The sequence below is a fragment of the Python bivittatus genome, unplaced genomic scaffold (assembly GCF_059951505.1).
Source record: "Python bivittatus isolate LINGU-HERP-01145 unplaced genomic scaffold, Pbiv_v1 ctg000840_np1212, whole genome shotgun sequence".
Lineage (NCBI taxonomy): Eukaryota > Metazoa > Chordata > Lepidosauria > Squamata > Pythonidae > Python > Python bivittatus.
In genome coordinates this window covers 24734273-24757110 of record NW_028277113.1, presented here as the reverse complement: position 1 = coordinate 24757110, position 22838 = coordinate 24734273, and the positions used below count along the sequence as shown (strand labels likewise).

The window sequence follows — 22838 nt, the reverse complement described above, 5'->3', positions numbered from 1 at the left end:
ATAAAAAATCAAGACTCCAAAATGTCATGACGTTGGTTTATTGTGGCAAGCACAGACTACAGAATGCCTCAGTTATAGGCTGCCCTCTCCTTTTTGACATGGTTAGTTAGGAGGTGATGTCATTTCCTTTCCACTCCTCCTACTAATAATTGCAGTCAATTGCAGTTGTCTCATAAGCCATGATTTGAAATTAAGTTGTCTTAAATCCTATGATGGAAAATCATTGGAACCACCTTATACAGGCAGCATTCACATATGTGCTAAGCCATGATTGATCGAGCCATAGTATTCTGGCTAGCACAAAACCATAAAACTCTAGTTTTATGTAGTTTCAAAACTGCAGTGACTTTGCCCATCATGCTAAGCAAAAACCAAAGAAAACATAATTTGGATTAGTGCAATTTGTAAGCCAGCCCTAATCATCTACTTTGAAAATCTGAAATAATAAGATATGATGTAACAAAGCATAAAGGATACATCAAGAATAAAAATAGAAATTAACAAATTTTGAAAAGCTAGAAAATCTAAAAGATATCTAAATTAAAAACTAAAAGTAGATGTAAAAAGTGACAATATAAAAGTATAAGTAGGAGCATTAGATGGGTGTAGGGGAGCATAAAAGGTTACTATGTGGAAAGCTATATCAAGTTACAGAGGAGTCTAATATAGTGAATTAGATGCTCATTAAATCTACAGTATGTTGTAGCAGGGTTGGTATCTGAAAGCAACAGGGTGGTCTAAAATTGTCCTGTGTGCCCCAGGTATTTGTGCAGTGATGGTGAGATGAGGCTAGTACGAATGTCTCTGGTAGTACAGGCACTGGAGAAGCACATGCTGTGTTGTTTCTGTGTGTCTAGAGTTGCAGGGACATTGTCTCCCCAGGTAAGGAATCTTCCTGTATCAGCCTTCAAGCACAACTGAGGGGCCAGTGTCTATTTGGTTGTTTCGTAAGTTTCCGTAATAGTTGTAAGCAGGCCAAAGAAAACACTTGAATGCTAGGTTTCTGTTTTTTCTGGTTTCTATCCATATACCACTATAGCTACATAGAACAAACAATAAGGGAATTTCAAAGTGGTGACCAGATGGACAAAGGGTCATTATTTGTTTGGAGGCTTGAATCACACAGTATTTGGAATTATGAACCTTTGTTCTTAGTCCAGCTGTCCATCATATTAAAAGCACAAAGATACAGTGGGGGGTATTGCTTTTATAAAAAGCTACAAAGTGTACAGGAGGGAGCTTGAACTGGCACTGCTTTCTGTTGCTGGATGGGAAAAGAAGAAACCTTATTTCTTTGCTGTCAGAACTGTTGACATGGTAAGCCTTCAAACTGCATACTTTGAGTTTGTCTATTGATTGTAATCAGACTGCACAATGTAGAGATGTACACCTTCCGATGATTTCAGAGGGGTTAGCTGCTTTGGTCAGAAGGCATTTGGTAGCACCTTTTCAGACTAATAGACTTTATACCATGAACTATAGCTCACTACTGATTTTTGGCTACCGTAGCCTAATGCGTCTCTCCTATGACAGCCACTTTGAGTGACCTATCTTCATTCCCAACTTAGTTCAGAACAGCTATCATTTTGTCAATTTGTGCCAATTTTATTTCTATCCATTTAATGCAGATGACCACTGCCCAAAGAGCAGACAGGATTTACACATCATGCCAAATTATAATATGGCGTGTATGATAATGGCTTGATGTGTGTGAAGATACCCAATGTGATATGTAAATTTATTTTTTTTGGTTCAGCATATGGATGAATCCTGTCATTGTGGTTTATTAAATCACGATGGCTCAAACTGCCTTAGTATAATGTACAGATCTAGTTATAGTACTGCTTTACCATGCCTTCCTCTGCATATCTATATCTGAAGAGAGAAGTAAAGTCATCTCTACAACTTCATAAGATAAATAAAAATTATAATCTAAATAATTTAAGTAACATATATAAATAATACAAATAATATATAATATAAATTAAAAGTATAATACAAAAAAATTATAAATAAATTTATAAGATAAATTGACAAGCTACCTGAACCCATTGGCAGTGATTGTAATATTTAAATGTTGGAATAAACTGAATTTAACTTCCCACATTTTCAGCAAGAAAGGGAACCTGTTCTCCAGCATTCCTCCCCTCTCTTCATCTAATAGGGAAGCCATATTCCTAGTCTCATTTTGAGACATGGTTAGGGAATCACAAAGGACATATGCCTCGCTACACCTGACTCTGCTATATCTAGTCTCCGAACATTACTGACATTTGGTGCACTGCAGTCCTATATTGTGCTTAGCCAATGCACTCTGCGCTTTTTACTTAGCGTGATGTGTGCCAGGATGCTGAAAAAAACATGGTTTGTTTTGGAGCAGGAAGCCACCATTTTCTTACTTCCTGATGGCAACTTTGGCCTAGTGTGATAAGTAAATGGGAATATCGTTTGTTTATAAATTTCCTAGTTTATTCCTGATTTGCCCTTTGTCAATTTACAGATATGTAAGGCAAGAATGGCCGGGGGGTGGGGGAGCAAACCATTATTTTACTTACCTGCATTACTAACTTTCTTCCAGGGCTTATTCAATCAAGCATTATGAAAACAAAGCTTTGCTTAGTATAATAGGTAAATGTACTGTATGGCTTGAAGGCTAACATGCAATGTTTGGGTGATTTTGCTCAGGTATGCCTGTCAAGATGTGACTACAGCCCGTTGTTGCTCATGGAATCTAACATGCCACAGATTTGAGAAGTCTTGTGCACAACAGTCACTTATTATCCAGTACTCATGGCAAAAGCTTTCTTTTAGCATACTTTTTGATTTAATTCTTAAGAAACAAAAATGAAGCTCCCATTCTGGTGGGACCAAGTTGAAGCTAAAAATCACATGGGGAGATGATAATGCAGAGTGATCTTGCAAAAGAACATCTGAGTGATATTTGAAGGGTGGTATTAAGTGCACCCTAAAATTGGAGATCAAACCCAAGATGTAAAGCATGACATGAATAAAATGGGTACAACAGAGCTTGCAGCAGGGTCACAATACCAAGAACTACAGGAATGCTGATATCAACTGAGGGCAAAGTGAATTATTGATCCTTAGGAGAGCAGGTTATTACCATGCTCAGCAAAATACGCCCCTGGTTAGCTTTACAGCCTTGTGAGTATACGATAAGGGGAAAAAAAAAGTGTTTCATCCAGTCAGCAGTGGAGAAGTGTATCTGTCCCTCTCTACATCAAATAGCAAGTCAAATCAGTTCTGACCTTTACAAGGCAGATAAACCTCAGGACACAAGGGCAATCCTGCTTCTCTGCATGGGGCTCTCTTGCAGGGTTGCAGTTTTACAGTTTATGAAATCATTGACTAGGCAGCCATGATGCTAAAAGCAATTTCATACTTTTTTGTACAGTAACTGGTGGCAAGGTGAAGACTTCCGTGCATCAAGCTAAATGCCTGGTAACCACACTTGCATGCCTGGACCATTTTTCTTGGCAACAGTGCAAAAGTGGTATGTGATGGGGGTTTCCTGATGGTCTCCCATCCAAGTATCAACCAGGTCTATGTCTAACTTAGTTTGAGATTAGCCAAGTTTGGATAGATGGTTTCACTTGCTATGTCAGTAACTTCCAATCCATTTCACAAAAAGATCATGTCCTTCCACCTCATACAAGCTTCATACAAGGTTGAGGCTGGGCCAGGGTTATAGAGTCTGAGAATTCCCCAGCTCAAGACCCTCCCAGACAACAATCAAAGAGAGGTGATGGAAGCAGCAACAATTTCTGGGCCAAAGTGGGCTTGCTGGAATCTTACAGCCCTGAGGCTGCAGGACACGTCATAAATAAACAGATGGTTGGAACCGTCAAGTATATTCCACTTTCTCTAGCAGAATGATGCTTAATGTCAAGTAATACGAGGCGCAACCAAGAATGATCACTTCCCTTAGGTAAGACCTTGATCTGGCTGTGTCTCTGCTCTCAGAAGCCAGCAAGTGGATAGAGGTCCCTGGCCATTTCATAGGAGCCTTTGTAAAAATGAAACAGGCTGCTTGTTGCAATCTTCACAAGTTACCTACGATAAAACGGGAGATGTGAACTCTTTTTCATGAAACGGATTGTCATTTGTTTACCTACAGGAAAAAAGTAATAATAATAATAATCTCCCCGGGTAGCTTCTCACTGTGAAATGGACAGATTTTTCCAAAGCAGAGAAACACCCAGGGAGAACAGAGACACCCATTATCCTAAGTTATGATTTCCCTCGACTCGGCCTGTTGAATAAACCACAATTGGCTTGGTTCACGTTAAGCCAAAATTAAACCACGCTGGCACCGTGCGTGAATCCGGGTCTAACGGCAAAGCGGTCAGAAAACGCTGCTTTTATTTGCAAAGATTCTCCACATCATTTAGTACACGGGTACAGTCCGCCCGCCCGCACCACCTTCCCCACTGGGCGCCCTCCAGAGGTGCTGGGGCAAAATCTCTCCCCGACTGCCAAAGATCCCGGGACAGTGGGGGCAGGACGGGGAGGGGGCTGAGAAATCCGCCCGCGGGAAGGCGCAGACGCGTGCAAACGCGCTGAGCGCTTTCCGTCGGCGCTCGCTTTAGTTGGAGCTTCCACGGGTGGGCGGCGGCCTCGCTCCTCCCCGTCCGCGCCTTGCACCAGCTACGCCTCCCTCCGCCTGCCGCTGCGAAAGGCTCATAAAGTCAGCCTCCGCCGGGCGAGTTGAAGTTGCCCAGCCGGAGACAGGAGCCAATCGCAGGCTTGCGAGTCAGTGAGCGAGCGGGGAGCCGCAAGACTGGTGACAGCTGGCTGCCCTTTGCGTTTGCAGGCGAGGGAGGGCGGAGTGGCCGCAGAGGATTGTCCTTTGAGTAGACCCTTTGCGAGCGCCTCGTGAGTATTCAGCCTCCTCCTCCGAGTATCTCTCTGAGCGGCTTCCTTCGTCCTCTTCCTTGGCCATTCCATTGTGAAACGACAGCATGAGCGGGAGACCGGGACAGGTCTCCAGGGTCGCCCACCTCAGCTGCGTGGGTTGCTCTCCAGTTTGGCAGCCAAAGCCCTCCAATGGCCCACCCCACCCCTTTTCTCCAGCCCTCCATTTCACCATGCCAAGGCAACCTCAAGGGGTGAGCCAAGTGAGATGGGCCAGAATGACCTGACCCCAGGCCTTCAGAGTGCTGGACTACCATTTGCATAATCTTTAGCGGGCACCCTGGCTGAGCTGAGGGAAGTGGGCTCTGGTTCCTGCCAGGGAGATGGAGATTGGAGGGATGGCTGTAGATGCCTGTGTGGGTGCATCTCCGTGGCCTGTGAGGTTTCTTTTTGCACCAGTCTCTAATCAGCCAGCTAGCAGTTGGTCTGGATCTGGTGATGTGTTTGGAGTAACCATACATTCCTATAATGCTTCAGTGGCTAGATTCCCACAACCTGTTAAGCCAGAATTAAAGAAATAGAACCTGTGAACTGGGCTGATCATTTAGGGCAAGCAACCGATGACTAACTTTCTTAGTCCTGACATAGTATTGTCACACATTATTAACATCATTAGTAACCAGAGATCACCAGAGGAGTCATTGATGAACAGTGGCTCCGTATCAGATGAGATGGGGTGAGGTCTCTGGATGCTGTTTTCCATTTGTAAACCCTCCACCTTTTGTCTACTGTTTCTCATAGCAGCAGATAGGCTGAAGAGGGAGAAACCAAGGGATTGTTCAGTGTTTTTTGATTGATAACATGTGTCTACCACCTGTAAACACTGCAAACCTAAGCAGCAGCTATTGTTTTGGGATCTGCATTTTGCATTTGCTAGTTCTCTTGCCAAGTGGGTTGATTTGTTGCTGATGTCAAGTCAGGCCACGTCCTGACATGAACCTCACCACCTCATAAATATGCCCCGACAGCACCTTCTGTCTGCTCTTTCCCCATAATGTTGCCTTCACCTTGTTTGCATCCCATGAGTGGAGCAGACTTTAATCCATTTTAGCTGTAAAGTATTAAAACAGTGATTTCCCCATTTTCTATTACCCTCCAAGGTGGCCTCAACCTCAAAGTGTATAAAATCTGTTAGGCTTTGTCACCATTACCTTGGAGGGAAGTCCGGTGACTGGCAGTAATTGCAGACAAATCTGCTAGAGATGGGGTAGCAATCATCAGCGGGCACTTGTCATGCCGGTGTTGTTTTTTGTCCACTCAAGGATGGGGTGGACAGCATTTACCGTACATAACAGTCGATGAACCTTAATGAACTGTTGTAAGAGTGCCTCTGGGGTTGGGTAGTGTGCGTTCGTCACTTACGGATCAAAAGCTGACTTGCATGTTTTTGTAATGTTACAGAAGATACACACACACATGTAGTATGTATAAGAGGGCCAGTCCTTCATCATCTTCCTCTGGATAAAGAAATATTTATCACAATTCAGGTCTCTGATCTTTATGCCTGTCTGTCTGCATGTTTGCTCTTCCAATAAGATGGAAAACATGTACAATTATCCTCAAAAAACCTGGCACTGAGACCATAACCAAATGTGCCTCACAGCAATATGTGGTAAACACCTTTGTTCCACTCCTCCTGTATTTCCATTCTCTTTGTTCTCACTACATCTAAAGAATGCCAGATAACTCTCACAAATAATGCTGAAACTGATACTAACTAAACTGTTAGCTTTATTCTGTAATAAGCAGTCTTTTACAGCCAAGGCTGTATATTTACGGCGATCAAAACTGCATTTGAAGAGTATGCAAGGACTTTTAGTGAGGTTGGGATTTCTTATGAGTTGGAAGCCTTTTTCCCGATCTTTGTTTATTTAGATCTATGCCTCAGATAAATGTTGAAATAATTCCCCCCAATAATAGCATGACCTGATCCAGTAGTGAATTCTAGCATACAGCCTGATCAGAAAGGCAAAGGGGAGGAGGCTTCAATCTCACCCACTCCAGGCATTTTTAATTAATAGTTGGAGAGAAGAGCTTTTAACTAAGCCCCCTCCTATTGATCCCAATCTGCAGGATTGGGATTCTGTGAATGGAGATATAACCTGTCCTAGTTACCACCACTATGTTCATCACTAGCTCTTGCCCATTTGTGTAGTTCTCAAAGGATTAACTGTATGCCTCCTTCCAAAACTGACCACCTCAATCACAATGTGACATAAATAGCATATTTTATACTGCTATTTGATAATCAAACATAATTGGTAAGTATACAAGTGTCCTAAGTTTTTACTCTTTTTCAGTGGCTTACCACTTTGCTTAGTCATGTTTTAATGCAGCTGAGTTCATTGTGCCAAATCATAAACCATGGATTACAAACAATAATGGTTCATATAACACATTAAGCCAAACAAACCACAAACCAAATGTTATTATGGTGTAATGAAATGTATGAACCCTGACTTGTATGCATAGAAACTTTTCAGCATCACAAAAATAAATCAATTTTAACTATTCAGTAGGACTCTCACATCTAGGCAAGGTTGTTGCATCACATGCCCTTCATATTATTGACCGACTACTCATATATCACATTTAGTGGTTTAATTGGTTCCGTCAAGTATGCAAAGCTGAAACTAATCAACTGGAAGTTATTTAACAAACTACAGTCAAAGCCAAAGAGTATTCTGGGAATGACTTCATGCTACTCTCAATATGGCTCAGCCTTCTCAAACCTGGGCTCCTTCAGATATGTGGGAATCTAATCTCCATCTGCTCCAGCCAGCAGTGGGCTATGGATAATGGGGTGGCAATCCAGCCCTTCTGGAGGGCAGATGTGGTAGATTTGGAGCAGGCAGCGGTGCTAGGAAGATAATGTGTTAACTTTTTTATGAGGTATGAATAATTCAGTGTTACTTACAAATATTATGGTGACTAAATGAAGAAAACTTCCAGGAAAAAAAGTACAGTTAAATACAATGCAGGATGTTTCAAGGATATTGGACCTGCTGACCTAAGTACTGTGGCTTTTTTCCTTCTTAATAACAGTCTATTACTTGTAACAAAGGTGTGTCTTAAACATCAAAGCAATATAATACAAACATTGTTTGTAGAGAGACAGGAAGAATAGATCAACAGTTAGCTTTTGTTTTGTATTGCCAAAAATTAAAGACTGTTTGCTTTTACCCCATCATTTAATAACCCACATCAAGTTAGAAACAGAGAAACTATGACTTCTAGTCCTACCTTAGGCATAAAGCCAGCTGGGTGACCTTGGGCCAGTCACTCTCTCTCAGCCCTAAGAAGGAGGCAATGGCAAACCACTTCTGATATCTTGCCAAGAAAACTTCAGAGACTAGTCCAGGCAGTCACCATAAGTCAACACTGACTCAAAGGCTCTATCTATCTATCTATCTATCTATCTATCTATCTATCTATCTATCTGCAGTATATATATATACAATGTATATATATATATATATGCAATATATATATATATATATACATACATATATATATATACATACAGTGTGTGTGTGTATATATATATATATATATATATATATATATATATGCAATATATATATATATATACATATATACACACAGTATATATGTATATATATATAATCTTGAAAGTAGAAAATACTTGAATGGGCTTTCCTTTCTTGATTAAACGTGGAAACATGAACTGATCAGTCCCTAGAGTTTTTTTTTAAGTTCTTGTTTTTAGGACCTCCTGTTTCACACTGAGCACTGAAAATGGCAAATCCCAAAAGAATTACCTGGAGGTATGTCCAGTAGTGTTGGGGAAATATCCCAAGTGAAACATCCAGCGAGCTGGAGAGAGTTAACAAGGTGAATTTAAAACAACAACAACAACAAGGATCATCAGGCACTTCTCCAGAAAGCAAAAAAGCTCTTGGGAAGAAACAAGACCGGAATATAATGTTTTCAGTGTTTATATTCATGCAACTAATATTCATATAATTAATTATGAATAGCCAAGTAAAGTTACATTGTGTCATGTGCACATTGCTCTTCTAGTAAATTCATAGCACCCAGATTCTAGACGTTCTCCCTTTGTCTACATATAAGGACTACTTCAGACCAGCTTAGGAGTAGGGTGGTCATGCAAATTCCTAACGTTACTAGTTTCCTTCAGGATATTTCTTCAAGGCTATTTCCTACTACTGGCTGCATAATCTGCTTGCTTTATATTTTTCCCTTTATTAGCCAAGCTGACTCCAAAGTAGATACATTGCTAAAGGGTAACTGGTAAGGGTGTCTGCAGGGCATGGTCAGAAAGGTCAAGGTGGCTGCTGCAAAGGTGTGATTGAAGCTCTGCCTTTTTCTTTGCGTCACATAAATGTTGGGAATATTAAGGGGGAATTCAAAGTTTGTAATCAAACCATAGTTTGAGGAAGAAAGTCCTGGTTTTTTCCCAAATCAGTATCCTTCTCCACACCCCCTGTATTTTTTATATTTACAGTGGTACCTCAGTTCATGAACTTAATTCTTTCCGCGACTCTGGTCACGTCCCGAATCAAATTTTCCCATAAGGTTCAATGTAATTATGGTTAATCCGTTCTGAACCATATGTATTTTTTTTTTAAAACCACAAAAATATGAAACAAAATACAGTACGAAGAGAGAGAACACTAACCTTGCTCGACGCGACTTCTGGTGTGGAGGACAGGAAGGCGGGTGGGGAGGCGGTTATTGCTTGGAGGGAGAGTCCCCCTCCCTACAGGAAGCCACAACCACGTGTCACGGGAGGGAAAATGGCCGCGGATCCTGTTCGTCACCCAATCCGGCGTTCGCGAATGGAAGCAAAATTTTGCGAACGGTGCTGTTCGTGACCCAAATTGGTCGTGAACAGAAGCGTTCATGACCCGAGGTACCACTGTATTTATATTTCGAATTTGGACACCGCCCATCTCACGAGGAAGTGACTATATATACCCTTCTATATTTGGAATCTGACAGCTTATCAGGAATTATGGTTGTATCGAGCATGGGAGTTGGCTAAAAGAATCATATTGAGAAATTGGAAACAAGATCAGATGTCAAGGAATGGTTGCCAGAAATGTGCGATGTATCTGTTTTGGAAAAGGCAATATTTTCTGCTGATCAAAGGATGCAGCAATATGTGTTACTATGGCAGAGATTTTGTGATACTTTACAATCATATTTTGGACTGATCATATTATTATAGTGCATTCATTAGTAAAGCAGTGACTATTGATGAGTATAAAATGTAAGGTAGATTTTTCTCTTTTTTTTCTTTCTTTGTATTTTTAGTTTGCTTGGGGCTGTCTCTTTTCTCTTTTGTATTTTTTTTTAAGTTTAAAGATTGTTTTATTGATTGTGCATGCATAACATTTTGAGATAAATAAATAAATCCTCCCCTACCCCCAAAAGCTGAGTTTCCTAAGGGAACTTCCGTTAATCAATACTGAGTAGTAACTCCTGACACTGAATTTAGGGGATGGAGATGCAAGTCAGAACTGATAGCAGATCCTAGAGCAGGGTTTCTCAACCTTAGCCACTTTAAGATGGGTGGACTTCAACTCCCAGAATTCCCCAGCCAGCATGCCTGGCTGGGGAATTCTGGGAGTTGAAGTCCACCCATCTTAAAGTGTCTAAGGTTGAGAAACCCTCTCCTAGAGGGAAATTTCAGATCTCCTGCAACATTATTGTTATAAGTTGTCCTTTAAATACAGTTAAGTCTATTTGGCAGTTTGATTTAATTTTTTCAGTCCATTATATGCAGACATTTATTTCTCCTTCACTTTCTCAGCCTACTTATAAATGCTGGGCTACAAAACACTACACAATCATTTCATCTTGCATATCTTCGAAGATTCTTTTTAAGATGCTGAATGTTGTCTTTGTAACCTGCAGATATTCTACATCTCCCTCATCATGCTGCCCTTTGGTGTGGACACTTCCTTATTTTCTAATTCCTTATCCCTGGAGGAGCAGCTTTTCAACTACATTGATGAACATCAGGATGAATTTGTTCAGGTAGAAAAAACAGTGATTGTGAATTTTGCTAACAAAAGGCAACCCAAGTCTGTCTGCCTTAACTTGGAAAGCTTGCTGGCTTCTAGCAAGGATTACTGGCATGCCAATGCCTGCAGATTGCCAGTTTGAGCTACAGTGCAAAGTGTATTAAAGGCAACATTAATGCTGACTGGGAGATCAAATTCCTGATGTATCTTCTCCACAGTCTGGGTCAATAAAGGAATTTCTGCCTTAATGGTTTCATACTTTATCCATAAATTCATTTCTCGTTTAGTTGTTTGTTAGTTCATTCCACTTCCGGCTTGTTTTATAACATGAGCTTTCTTGGTGGTATACATACACATTTTATTTATTAGATTTATGTTCTGTGTTTTTTTCCATCGGTGACAGACATGCTAATTTCTCTTCCAGTTGCACCTCTACTATAACAACCTCATGAGGTTGGGTGAGAGACAATGAATAGTCCAAAGTCACCCAGTGAACTTCCATGGGTGAGGGTGGACTTATGGGTATCTCCCCATTCCTACTCCAGCCCCAGTACAGGTGCTGGAGTAGGAATGGGGAGATTCCCATAAGTGCTAAAAACATTAAGCAATTGTAAGAACAGCACATAATAAAACTCAGAGAAAACTAGAAGCAAAGGTAAAACACACACACAAAATCAAAGGAAAACCAGGAGCAGTATACAACAGGGTAGCTATGTAAAACCACTACAATACCTTGGAGAATCAAAAGGTCATTGCTTGACCTCAAGAGGGTTGATCAATAGGGTCTAGATGAGTTTCTCTGCAAAGGGCATTCCAAAGACAAAATGCCACATTGAAAAGTCCTCTCTTGTGGCTGCTTACCTTGCCTCATTTCACAACGCAAGCCTTAGATAGATAAATATGGGAGAAGATATTTTAGACTGAAATCAGCACTTTAAGCTGCATCACTGACGGGCAAGCAAAGTAATAGTAATAAGTAACAGTCCCACCACTGTCTCGTGTGCCTGTCTTGAGGACTTCAAGTTTAAGGACTTTCACAAACAACCCTCAGTGTAAGGCCCTATTAGCAATTCCAAATGAGCGCAAATAGCTAGCTGTTCAGGCAAAATCACAGTTTAGAAGCAGATTAGAAAAGGTGCTGTAGGCATGGAGGCAATTTGTGCTTTTATTGACAAAGCTGGGTTCAGTGGCATATCACAGTTGTCAATTTAATTCTTTTGATCACGCATGGGCAATTTGCAGCCTATGGGCCATTTGTTTTCCCGACAACCCACTAGAGTAAGTGGCTCTGAATAGGGGAGGGGATTGGAGAATTTTATGAGGTAGAATAAGGGTTTTAAGCTTTGCAAAGGGTACAATTAAACCTCTTAAAAACAAAACTGTCCTCCCACATTGAAACTTTAAGGAAAACTTCCCCAGAGCTCCCCAACCCTAGATGCAGAGCAAACAGACCTGGGCTGAAAAATCTAACTGCACCTACTCCAAGGATGTCATTATGTCCACTCCTCTGGCCCTCAGAGAGGAAACAAACACTAAGTGTTACCCACGGCCCAGGAAAAGACAATCAGGCTTACCTAGACAAATTAAGCCCTCTGGTCTGGACTGGGCCTTAGTTTATTGGCCCTCAGTCAATCCCCTAAAGCTGGGGACGACATTGAATGCCTCCCCAGCATTAGAAGAACCAGTCCAGATTATCAGAACGTGACCAGAGAAAACTGGAGGAGGAACCAGGTTTTGCTCAGAATCCTTAACACATCTTTTGTTATTAATATTAGGTTCTTCCCAGGCTCTCAGTAGACAACAAAACATTTCAGAGTTGTGAATAAAGAATCAGAACTGACTTGCTACTTTTATTTTGGCCCTCCATAGTAAGATAATGGCACTTGCATTATTCATTGTGCTGATGGGCATTACTGCAATCCCAAGACAAAAGTTATCTCACAATGCAGAGTGAATGCAATTACCCACTCCAAACAAAATTTCAGGACAAGAAGATTGTGTGGGTGGACATTCTTATTGTTGCTGTTATTCCTCTCTGATTCTGATTCTTCTTTTTTTAAGGCAGATTGTATGGTGACAAGTCCCTTAGAAGTAATTAGAAGGAAATAGAATTTACAAAGATGGATTGCCTGTGCAAAACCTTGCCAAGTGCCGTCATTTTTAATGAGCTTTCCTGGGGAAACTTAATGTATTTCTAAGAGCTGTTGCAGCAGAATGGCTGCAACAGTATAATGAGAGCTATGAATCAGGAAAGCACTCTTCTGCTATGAACTGTAGGCAAGACACTGTCCCTCAACTCTTCTCCTTCTCAGTAGGGAGACTTAATGTACCTTTAGATAGGTTGAGATAAGCTATAATTTGTACAACAAAACAAGGCTTACATATATTACTGTGGTTACATTCTGGATATTAAAAAGCACAAAACTTGATGACGTACTAGAGTCTACAGTATGTTCTGCTTAACCTGTATGTAAGAAAATATACAAAGGCAAAATTGCATTAAGCCTACCACAATACAGTGGTACCTCGGGATACGAACGCCTCTACTAACGAACTTTTCGTGTTATGACCAGCTCCGGCCGCAAAAATTTACCTCGATGTGTGAACTCCGCCTCGGGGTATGGTCATTTTTCCGCCCTGAGACGTGGTCCGCGGCCATTTTTCCGCCCCTGACACGTGGTCTGCAGCTGTTCTCCTGCCGCGCTGCGCCCGGCCGTTCTCCCGCCGCGCCACGCCGTGCCACGCCCGGCCGTTCTCCCGCCCCTGATGCGTGGTCCGCGGACACCAGAACGGATTAACGGTAATTACATTGAACCTTATGGGAAAATTTGCTTCAGAGTGCGACCAAATTCGGAGGACGGAACGGATTAACCAGATTTACATTGAACCCTATGGGGAAATTTGCGTCGGGTTACGACCAACTCGGGATACACCCAGAGTCACGGAACGCATTAAGTTCGTATCCCGAGGTACCACTGTACATAGATATTTCATAGATATTTTCATATTCATAGATATTTCCACAAAAATTCATCACAAAATTCATTTGCAAATAGTCTCCTGTGCATCAAAACCTCACCATATACCTTTAAATCTGCATACCTTACATATGAGAGGTATCTACACTGAACCCTAAGTATACAAAATTACTCCTGAGATGTAATTTTGGGGGTCAGCGGCCTTCTCTTAGCCTGATGGAAATTCCTTCATTACTGTTCTAAACTTCTTGCAGAAGCTTTAAAGTTCTGTTTCATGAAGAATTGGTTTTCCAGAGCCAATTCTGCCTGTTGCATTTTTCTTTCTTCTCTTCATGCTCCAATCAAAAACACCAAGTATGCATAGAGAGGTATCAAAGTAACTGGTGAGCAATGGAAGCTGTTGCCAGCAGCTTCACAGATTACAGTGTAAATATGCAGGAATCCTAATTTTAGATGAGAATCGGATAATAAGTTTGATTCACTGGGAAAACTGGAATTACTACAGAAGGTATAGCTAGGCAAATGGAACATGGATACAGGAAGATGTAGGTTCTGCAAGATGCTATGTCTAGATAAAATGGAATCATAATCCACATTTTGAAACATAGTCCAGATATTCTTCTCTCTTGATCTAAGTACTTGATTCTCAGCAAAGAACACACAGACAACAGTATGACACTTCTATGAGAATATGAATTTTATCTCTGGCTTTCCTTTCAGAAACTTAAGGAATGGGTGGCTGTGGAGAGTGATTCTCAACAGCCACACCTAAGAGCAAAAGTCATACAAATGGTCAAAATAGCTGCAGCCAGTCTTGAAGACTTAGGAGCTGTTGTGACACTCAACGATACAGGCATTCAACAGGTACTGATCCTTGCTTACATCAAAAGCCTCCTGTGCACAGATAGAAGGAATGTCTGCTCACATAATGGGGTCAATGTAGAGTTATCAGATTTGGATTACAAAAAATCTGGACAAACCACAAGATAGCAGCAAAAAGATCTGGTAGGAGAAAGGTGGCACCCCAGATCTGGGAGCCCTAAGTAATAGACAGGGATAGAAAGTTATGTAGTGATGAGTAAGGCAGAGTTCTCTGAGTCCAGGTCTGTGTTTTAGTCTTACAATTTTGGGTGGTATAATTGTTATGCCAATAGGCTAGGCCTCCAATTAATTAAATGGCACCAAAAAAGATAATAGTTTCTTGGAAGGTACTTGCTGCTTTCCTTCCAAAAGCTCTCTAATAAAAGAGTAAATATAACTTTAAATATTTCACCCTCTTCCTCCACTCCAACTACAGGCCATGTTAGTGGTTTAGATTTAGTGTTCTACTAAAATATTTCTTCATGCAGGATGGATTCATGTGTTTGGATTCATGTATCACATAATTGATGAAAATAATGTTATTTTCTCTGTTGTTGGTTTAATTAAATACTCTGTGATTTTGATATGGGAAAGCTATTTGGTGGATTGAACTAGGTGGTTTTTTCTAGAGTTGTGATTTTAATCGTCTAGCCTTTAATATCTTAATGATAGAATCTATATTCTCTATCTCTTCAGGAAAAAAGCAGGCCTTTTTTTTAGGAAAAAATGTTTGGTCTCTGCTGGCTTGTATTATTGTCTATCTCAAAGATAAGATAGGATCTGATTAGAATCCAGTGTAAGGTATATCTGTAGACTGCTCCATAAAGAAAAGACAGAAAACATAAAAAGGTTCCAGGTTCAGTTTCCAGATAATGTGGGAAAAGATGCTTTGAAACTCAGCAGAATTATTACCAAACCGTATTGACAGTACAGTACAGTAATTTACCTCAATATAATGCCACCAAGTTTAAATCAGTAGCAGGCGATAGTCATATGGAGGTGGCAGTTGTGATAACAGGAGCTTTTGCATAGCTACTGCACATAGTGATGCTCTCAAGACAAGGACTTTGGACATGTCCAGGCCCCATTCATCAAGAGTTAGGGAACTCTCAAACAGAGCTGTGCTGTCTTACCACATCATAAAGTAAGTGAAGCAATACACATTGCTTCATAAGAACACTGTCTAAAATTGACATTATGGTGAACTAAGATCCATCCTGTAGACGTTTGGTGAACTTTCTTTCACAAAAACTGGATTTATGGAAAATATGTATATATTTCTGTATAGATCCTTGGTGAATAAAAAACCTGAGCTGGAACTAAGCCAACATCGAACAAAAATGACATTCCTTCAAGTATATATCACAAGGAAGGAAATTGTTGCTTATTATTTCATTAAGAAACTCACTGAATATCATTAACTGTGTTTCAATATCTTTCTGCAGCTGTCTAATGGTCAGAATATTCCATTACCTCCTGTCATTCTGGCAAAGTTAGGGGATGATCCACAGAAGCCAACTGTATGTTTTTATGGACACGTGGATGTGATGCCAGCTAAAAGTCAAGATGGGTGGAAAACCCATCCTTTCAATTTAACAGAAATCGATGGTATGTGTATTATCTAGTTGGTACAGTCAAAAGTAAAGGGCCTATAAAAAAAGTTGACAATTCTTAAAGTTTCTATGATAAAAACATCAAGGATAGGCACCATGTATATACAAAGATATGGTCATATCAATGTCAATCATTTAAATTAACAGCAAAGATTATTTTTTGAGACCTTTTCATTGCAAAATCAGCACTGCCATCTTCAAATGATGTTTTCCACACAATCTCATTCTCAACAGAGAATGGATCAAGAGAAATGTTGTTGTCCCATAGTTAATTGGAAACTGTTTTTTTTAATCAGCTTTAATTTTACAAAATAATAGTCCCTTTCACAACTCACTCCTCAAATGTCAAGATACATGCTTTGAATATTGTAAACATTTGGAAAGCTTGTTGACCAGGGGAGCAGGACATACTAGCAACGAACATATCATCACATTATTTGAAATATATATAATGTCACACATAATGTTTTGCTGTCTGAAAATAATTACCCGCAATAATGTTGATCACCTATCAACATATAGAAAGTATCTAATAAAGAACCAAGAAACTGAAGTGTCTATAGCTAACAAGTCCTACTGCAGCCACTCTTAACCATTCTTTTTGGGGAAATCCATTTAAGTTTGTTAAGTGGAGAAAAAAGAATATGCTGTTTAAAAGATGACTCTGATGACTTCTTATAAGAGGGCCTAACCTACAATTCCCCAATATATTAGGACTGTTGGAGGCTGTAGCATTCTCTGGGCACACGTGAGCCTTCCTTAGAGTGGAATCTGACCTGAGCAATGATTAGTGAACAGGTGTTATAACAGAAATGAGATTTATTTACAGGAAATACTTAATAGGAATAGACAAGACTTAGCATCTAGTTAATACATCCAACCAGGAGGAGAGTCCAGGAGCATGTGTTTTATGGCTACATGCCTGGGAAGAAAGGCAGAAAGAGGTGACTTCAGATTAGCAATCTTTTAGACCAGTGTTGTCCAAACTTGGCTACTTTAAGATGAGTGGACTTCAACTCCCAGAATTCTAGGAGTTGAAGTCCACTCATCTTAAAGTGGCCAAGTTTGGACAACACTGTTTTAGACGAAGAATAGTCAGAATGGCTAAACAAAGAAGAGGCACAGAGTACAGTCTTTACTCTGTTTATACTCCACTGCCCCTTTCTGGTCAGGTCATGCTATTCTGAAGAATCAGTACCACTGGATTCATAGCTCCAACACCCCTTCTCATTGGCTTATGCACCAATCCACAACTCCTATTCACCTTTCAAAGGGTTTTGTGTCAACTTTAGGACAAAGGCTTAGAAAGTGTTTGTAAGCATCTTTTTTGGTGGGCGGTATTTTAGTCCCAAGAGATGAGTCCTGTGGGACACTTCTGGGTCTACGTACTTTGTAGTTTTCTCTTTATAGAAGAATTGAATACTTCCTTGATTGTTCTCAAATAACTCTGTTGGCTTTGGGTCACCTATCCTAAAGTCCATTAACAGTTTATGTAGCCACATAATCCCCTGGCATGCTTGTGCTGCAGATACCTATTCTACCTTGGTGGAAGATTGCTTCTTGATTCCCAGCTGATCATTCCACCCCTATATAGGAAGAGCTGTCTGCTTGTGGACTTAAAATCTTCCTTTCATCTGTCCAATTTGCATCAATGTAGCCTATCAACTTGGTCTTGCTATTGACTAGAAGTCAGATCTAAGTATGCAAGGCCTTTTAGATAATTGCCCACCCTCTTGACTCAGATCTAATCTCCTTTGCTTAATACAGTCACATTCCTACGCAGAATCCCAACTGCTACAGCAGTGCCTGTTTTTTTTCACTGTTTATAAGTACAGGTAGTCCTTGGGTTATGATGACAATTGGGACCATGAACTCTGTCACTAAGTGACGCGATCATAAAGCATGATATCATGTGACCATGTCGCTTAGCAATAGAAATTCCAGAAGTCCTGGTTGCCATAGTTAAACAAGGACCATGCAACTTGTTAAGTAATGATAAGTAACCTGCTATCTGGCCTGGGCGGGGAGGGAGGTTGTCAGAAATGGGGTTGGCTAGCCCCCTAGAGGCCTGGTGTGGCTTCCATTGGCCTCTTGGATTTTTTCTCTTCCTTCCATTTGTGTAAATGTGTTTTTCTTTTTATAAATTTTAATTAGGTATTTATTTGTTTTAATTTGATGTAAACTGCCCAGAGTCCCCCACTGTGGGGAGATGGGCGGGGATAAGTCTACTAAATAAATAAATAAATAATAAATAAATAAATGATTGCAACTTCTGACTTCCTGCTGGCTTCCTCATTGACTTTGCTTGTGGGAAGCCAGCAGGGAATGTTGGAAATCACCCAGATTGTGATCATGCGACCACATGGACTCTGCGATGCCGGAACTCCGAGGACCCATTGTAAGTCCCCCTACTTCAGTGCTGTCATAACTTTGAATGTCACTGAACAAACGCTCGTAACCTGAGGACTACCTGTACAGGACCTTTCCAACTGCAGGCCTTTATTTACAGTCTCTATCAAGGGCTCATTATTTGCAATCTGTTTCAGAAAGTCAGTTTGCAAAGGCCTATAGGCTTTGCGAACTTTAGTTAACCCTAGACATTTAAGAAGATATTTCAACTCTCTATGGTTGAAGAAGTAATTTCCATCCTCTCTTTCTACCTGGATACCACGGCAATAGGAGATGCTCCCCTCTGTTTCCTTGCTGAGGTTCCTTACAATCTCTGGGCTATCCTTATCTTGGTAACAGATTAGTAAACTATCTACAGAGGTGAGTAGGTCTGCCTGTCATTTCTGAATCTGGAATGAAGACAAGGATCAGCTTTATCTTGCATGAAGCCTTGCTTGACAAGCATCTGGTTGAGCTTCTCATTCCAGGCTCCAGCTGCTTGCTTCAGGCCCTAGATGCTCTTTTGAAGTTTGTGTACTAGATCTTTCTATCCTAGTCCCTCAAATCTGGGTGTCTGGAGAATGTATGTCTTCCATGATCTCTTCCATGCAGGAATACACTCTATATCAAATGAGATCTCATAACTATGACAGAAAGGAGCTCTGTTTACAGGAAATACATTTTAGGAATAAGCAAGGCCTAGCACTTAGCTAATTCCATCCTGCTAGAAAGAGGGTCTAAGAAAATATGCTTGATATATGTGTGCCTGGGAAGAAAGGCAGAAGAAAGTGAGTTCAGATTAGTAGATAAAGAGCAGGCAGAGTTATAGATAGAGGATACTGAGTAAATCCTTCATTCTCTATCTATACCCACTATCCCTTGAGGTGCTGAAGAGTCCATGCCATTGGATTTACACATCTAACAAGGACTGGGCAGGATATGTGATATTCAGTTAATCAATGGTGGGGCAGAAAATAGCTTTCTACAGTTTAGTGAAGATAGTCATTGCATATATGGGCTTGTCTTGTGCTTTATAACGGGGAAAGGCTATGGAGATAGACCCTTCATATCTGCAAGGAGAGCTATACAGGCAGTGCAATATTTGGGACATGGGTATCCATGGCAACTTGCTGCTTTTGTCAGAATGATGATAGCAGGGTTGCACTGCCATGCTGCACACTCTCTGCTCCTTTTGTACGTGCATCTGATGTCACATAGAACATGCATAGGGACCAGGCTTGTATCACAACACGCCCAACTGATTTGAGAGGAGAATTGTAGAGAGAATTATTGGGGCTAAGCTTGATACAGGTATGAAATATTCTTTTTCCTACCTCCCATTATGCCCATGATGAAAATTAAAAATGGAACATTTTGTAATAAGAAATATTATTTTATAGTTATTGAATTTAGACCTGCCTAGGCATTTTACTGAATATAAATGAAAGGACACAAGATTTTGATTAAAGCAGTTTTTCTCATCTCATAGTTGAACTGTTTCTAAGATTCTAGAAGAACTATGGCAATCTCAGTTGAGACTTAAAAAAAAAAAAAGGATTTTCCTGAAGTGAAGCCCCAATACTTTATCAGCTGAAAATATCTTCATGGATTATGGAGCAGTTTGTTCTGGCCTAAGGATATACATGTTTCTGAGTGGTATGCTGGGGACTTTTCTCTAAAAAAAAAATAAATAAATGCATGGAACCCCCACAAAACCCTGAATTGTACTCTAATGCATTAAATATATCAAATATAATAGTGCCTTTAATAATTTTCCTGTTCTGTTATACATTACAATTTCCCTTATATAAACTGAAACCCAGTGTATGCATATAATCTGTATATTTAAAATGGCCAGTTGGAATCCATTTCTCATATTTTAATAATTTTCTTCTTCTGCCATATTATAGATGACAGTTTCCCATTTACACTGAATCCCAAGCACACATTCAAAATGTACAGTTTAAATATATTTCCCTCATGTATTTAGTGAAGGCCTTCTTCTGCACATTAAAACCTAAAAAACAGTGGCAACTTTTGGTGTGGTTTTGGGACCAAAGAATTTGGAGTGTCACACATAGTCCTGAGTCTATAGCAGTGTTTCTCAACCTTGGCAACTTGAAGATGTGTGGACTTCAACTCCCAGAATTCCCCAGCCAGCAAGGCTGGCTGGGGAATTCTGGGAGTTAATGTCCACACATCTTCAAGCTGCCATGGTTGAGAAACAATGGTCTATAGGTTCTGCACCCTTGTTGTATATAGTAACATTGAACATCAGGGACAGAGACAGAGACAGAGACAGCCAGCATACTGCAATGTAAGGTGCCAGCCATTAGCATCATCTCTATTTCCCAGAATGCTTGAGGTCTCAAATAGACCTTATAAGAGTTCTTTAGAAAGGTTGGGCAGCTGCATCTTGGTGTTCTATTTGGAAGTGGAGGCTAAATGAAAGAAACATTGTGGTAGATGTGTGCTTTGTAACTGGCTGTATCATCCACATAGTACTTTTGTGAGCAGATAAGACCTCCCTCAGGTCCATTTTGTAAGCGCACTCAAGACTTGTCTCAACATTCCAAATGTGCCCACCAGCCCAAAACAGGTTGGGATACAAGAAAAGGGATACAACTAATGCATGCACTGTAATTGGGGAAAGGCACTTTTGAGCAGAGTTGCCACTGGACATTTCAAGAACAGTGCTGGATACATAGACATGCCTGATACTTCCAAAGAAATGCAAAGCCATTTGGAGTAGGCAGTACTCTTAAGGTTGGCCTCTCTGCTGGCAGAGGCACAGTTGATTCAGGTACATTTACTCTCACAAATTACTTCATGGCCTCTTCAGCAAGGAGCTTCCTCAGTTGACTTCATATCCACTGAAAGAGCAAGAGCGAGAGCTTTGTTCTGCTTTTGGCATAATCAGAAGTTTCAAATTTTAATATAAGTTTCTTTTATCCTAAGGAAATCTGTATGGGCGTGGAGCAACTGATAACAAAGGACCTGTCTTAGCCTGGATAAATGCTGTGAGCGCATTCAAAGCGCTAAACATAGTAAGTAAAAATGTGGCCTTACAGAAATAAAAAGAGGTTCATGGCCTCAGCCTTGGATTCTGAAAGGGTTGTATAGTTAGCCATTGGTAGTCCATGTTCTATCATTGTGTCTGGTTGCTATTATGGTTGTTTGCACAGTCAGCTAGTTGTTTAGACTGGATTTGGCATTTTTGTCCACCTATTGTCCTTCCCAAGGACCTGGGATAGGCAGATGTTGTTGTTTGATGGTGTTAAATGTGTTGGTGTTGGTGTTATTTAGATTTGTTATAGCCACCTCACTCCAAAAGACTCTGAGTGGCTTACAACATCCAATATACAACTTAAATTAAAAACATAACCTCACAACATAACAGCTCAGGCGAAAACAGCCATAACAATTAAAAAAAAACATGATAGGGGCTCTATTAACACATGAACCCAGGCCTGGGAACAGAATCAGGTCTTAAGAGGTGTTTACTTGAGAGGACCTGCAGCTCATCCAGTCTGGCTGAACATACTGGATAGGCAGAGACAATTGGTGATAGGTGGTCCCTCAAATAGCCAGGTCCTATGCCATGAAGGGCTTTATAAATGATGACCAGCATCTTAAATTGCACCCAGAAGCCAACTGGTAGCCAATGCAGCTTGCCTAGCAATGATGACACGTGGGTATAATGAGAAGTGCCTGTTACTGTTAAGCCACCTAAACCAGTAGCTATCAACACATTTGGTGGCAGTGAATTTCATAATTCCACTATGCATTGGGTAGAAACTGAATTTTCTAATTCATGCCTTCTTAGATTCTGGAGAATAAGTGCAGGCTGGATGGTCCAAAGATGCTTTTCAAAGAACAGTACATTGGGAATAAAATCATAATGTAATCTGGCCCTCCAGTATCGCATGAAATAGGAAAGGTAGCACCAAGGAATAACGCATAATGAGGTGGTCAGTTTCTTACGATAATCAAGATTGGAAGGGAGAGCATGAGCTGGGAGTTGTCATACTTTCAGTATATTTGCAAACTCA

At 40.5% G+C, this 22838-nt stretch overlaps 1 protein-coding gene across 3 annotated transcripts in view; it reads left to right on the top strand.

Annotated features, from left to right (window-relative positions):
* Window positions 1-1223: 1223 nt before the first annotated feature.
* Window positions 1224-22838, top strand: part of CNDP1 (carnosine dipeptidase 1) — a 35724-nt gene continuing 14109 nt past the window's right edge. The window contains exons 1-5 of one of the 3 annotated variants that reach the window (XM_088130852.1): window positions 1224-1317; window positions 10837-10959; window positions 14645-14788; window positions 16231-16393; window positions 21745-21833. In XM_088130852.1, the coding sequence (XP_087986978.1) occupies window positions 1315-1317; window positions 10837-10959; window positions 14645-14788; window positions 16231-16393; window positions 21745-21833 (522 nt within the window). In that variant the 5' untranslated portion in view covers window positions 1224-1314. Of the gene's footprint in view, window positions 1318-4718; window positions 4894-10836; window positions 10960-13519; window positions 13747-14644; window positions 14789-16230; window positions 16394-21744; window positions 21834-22838 lie in introns of those variants that run through there. The other 2 variants (XM_088130853.1, XM_088130854.1) reach the window with 2 other exon arrangements.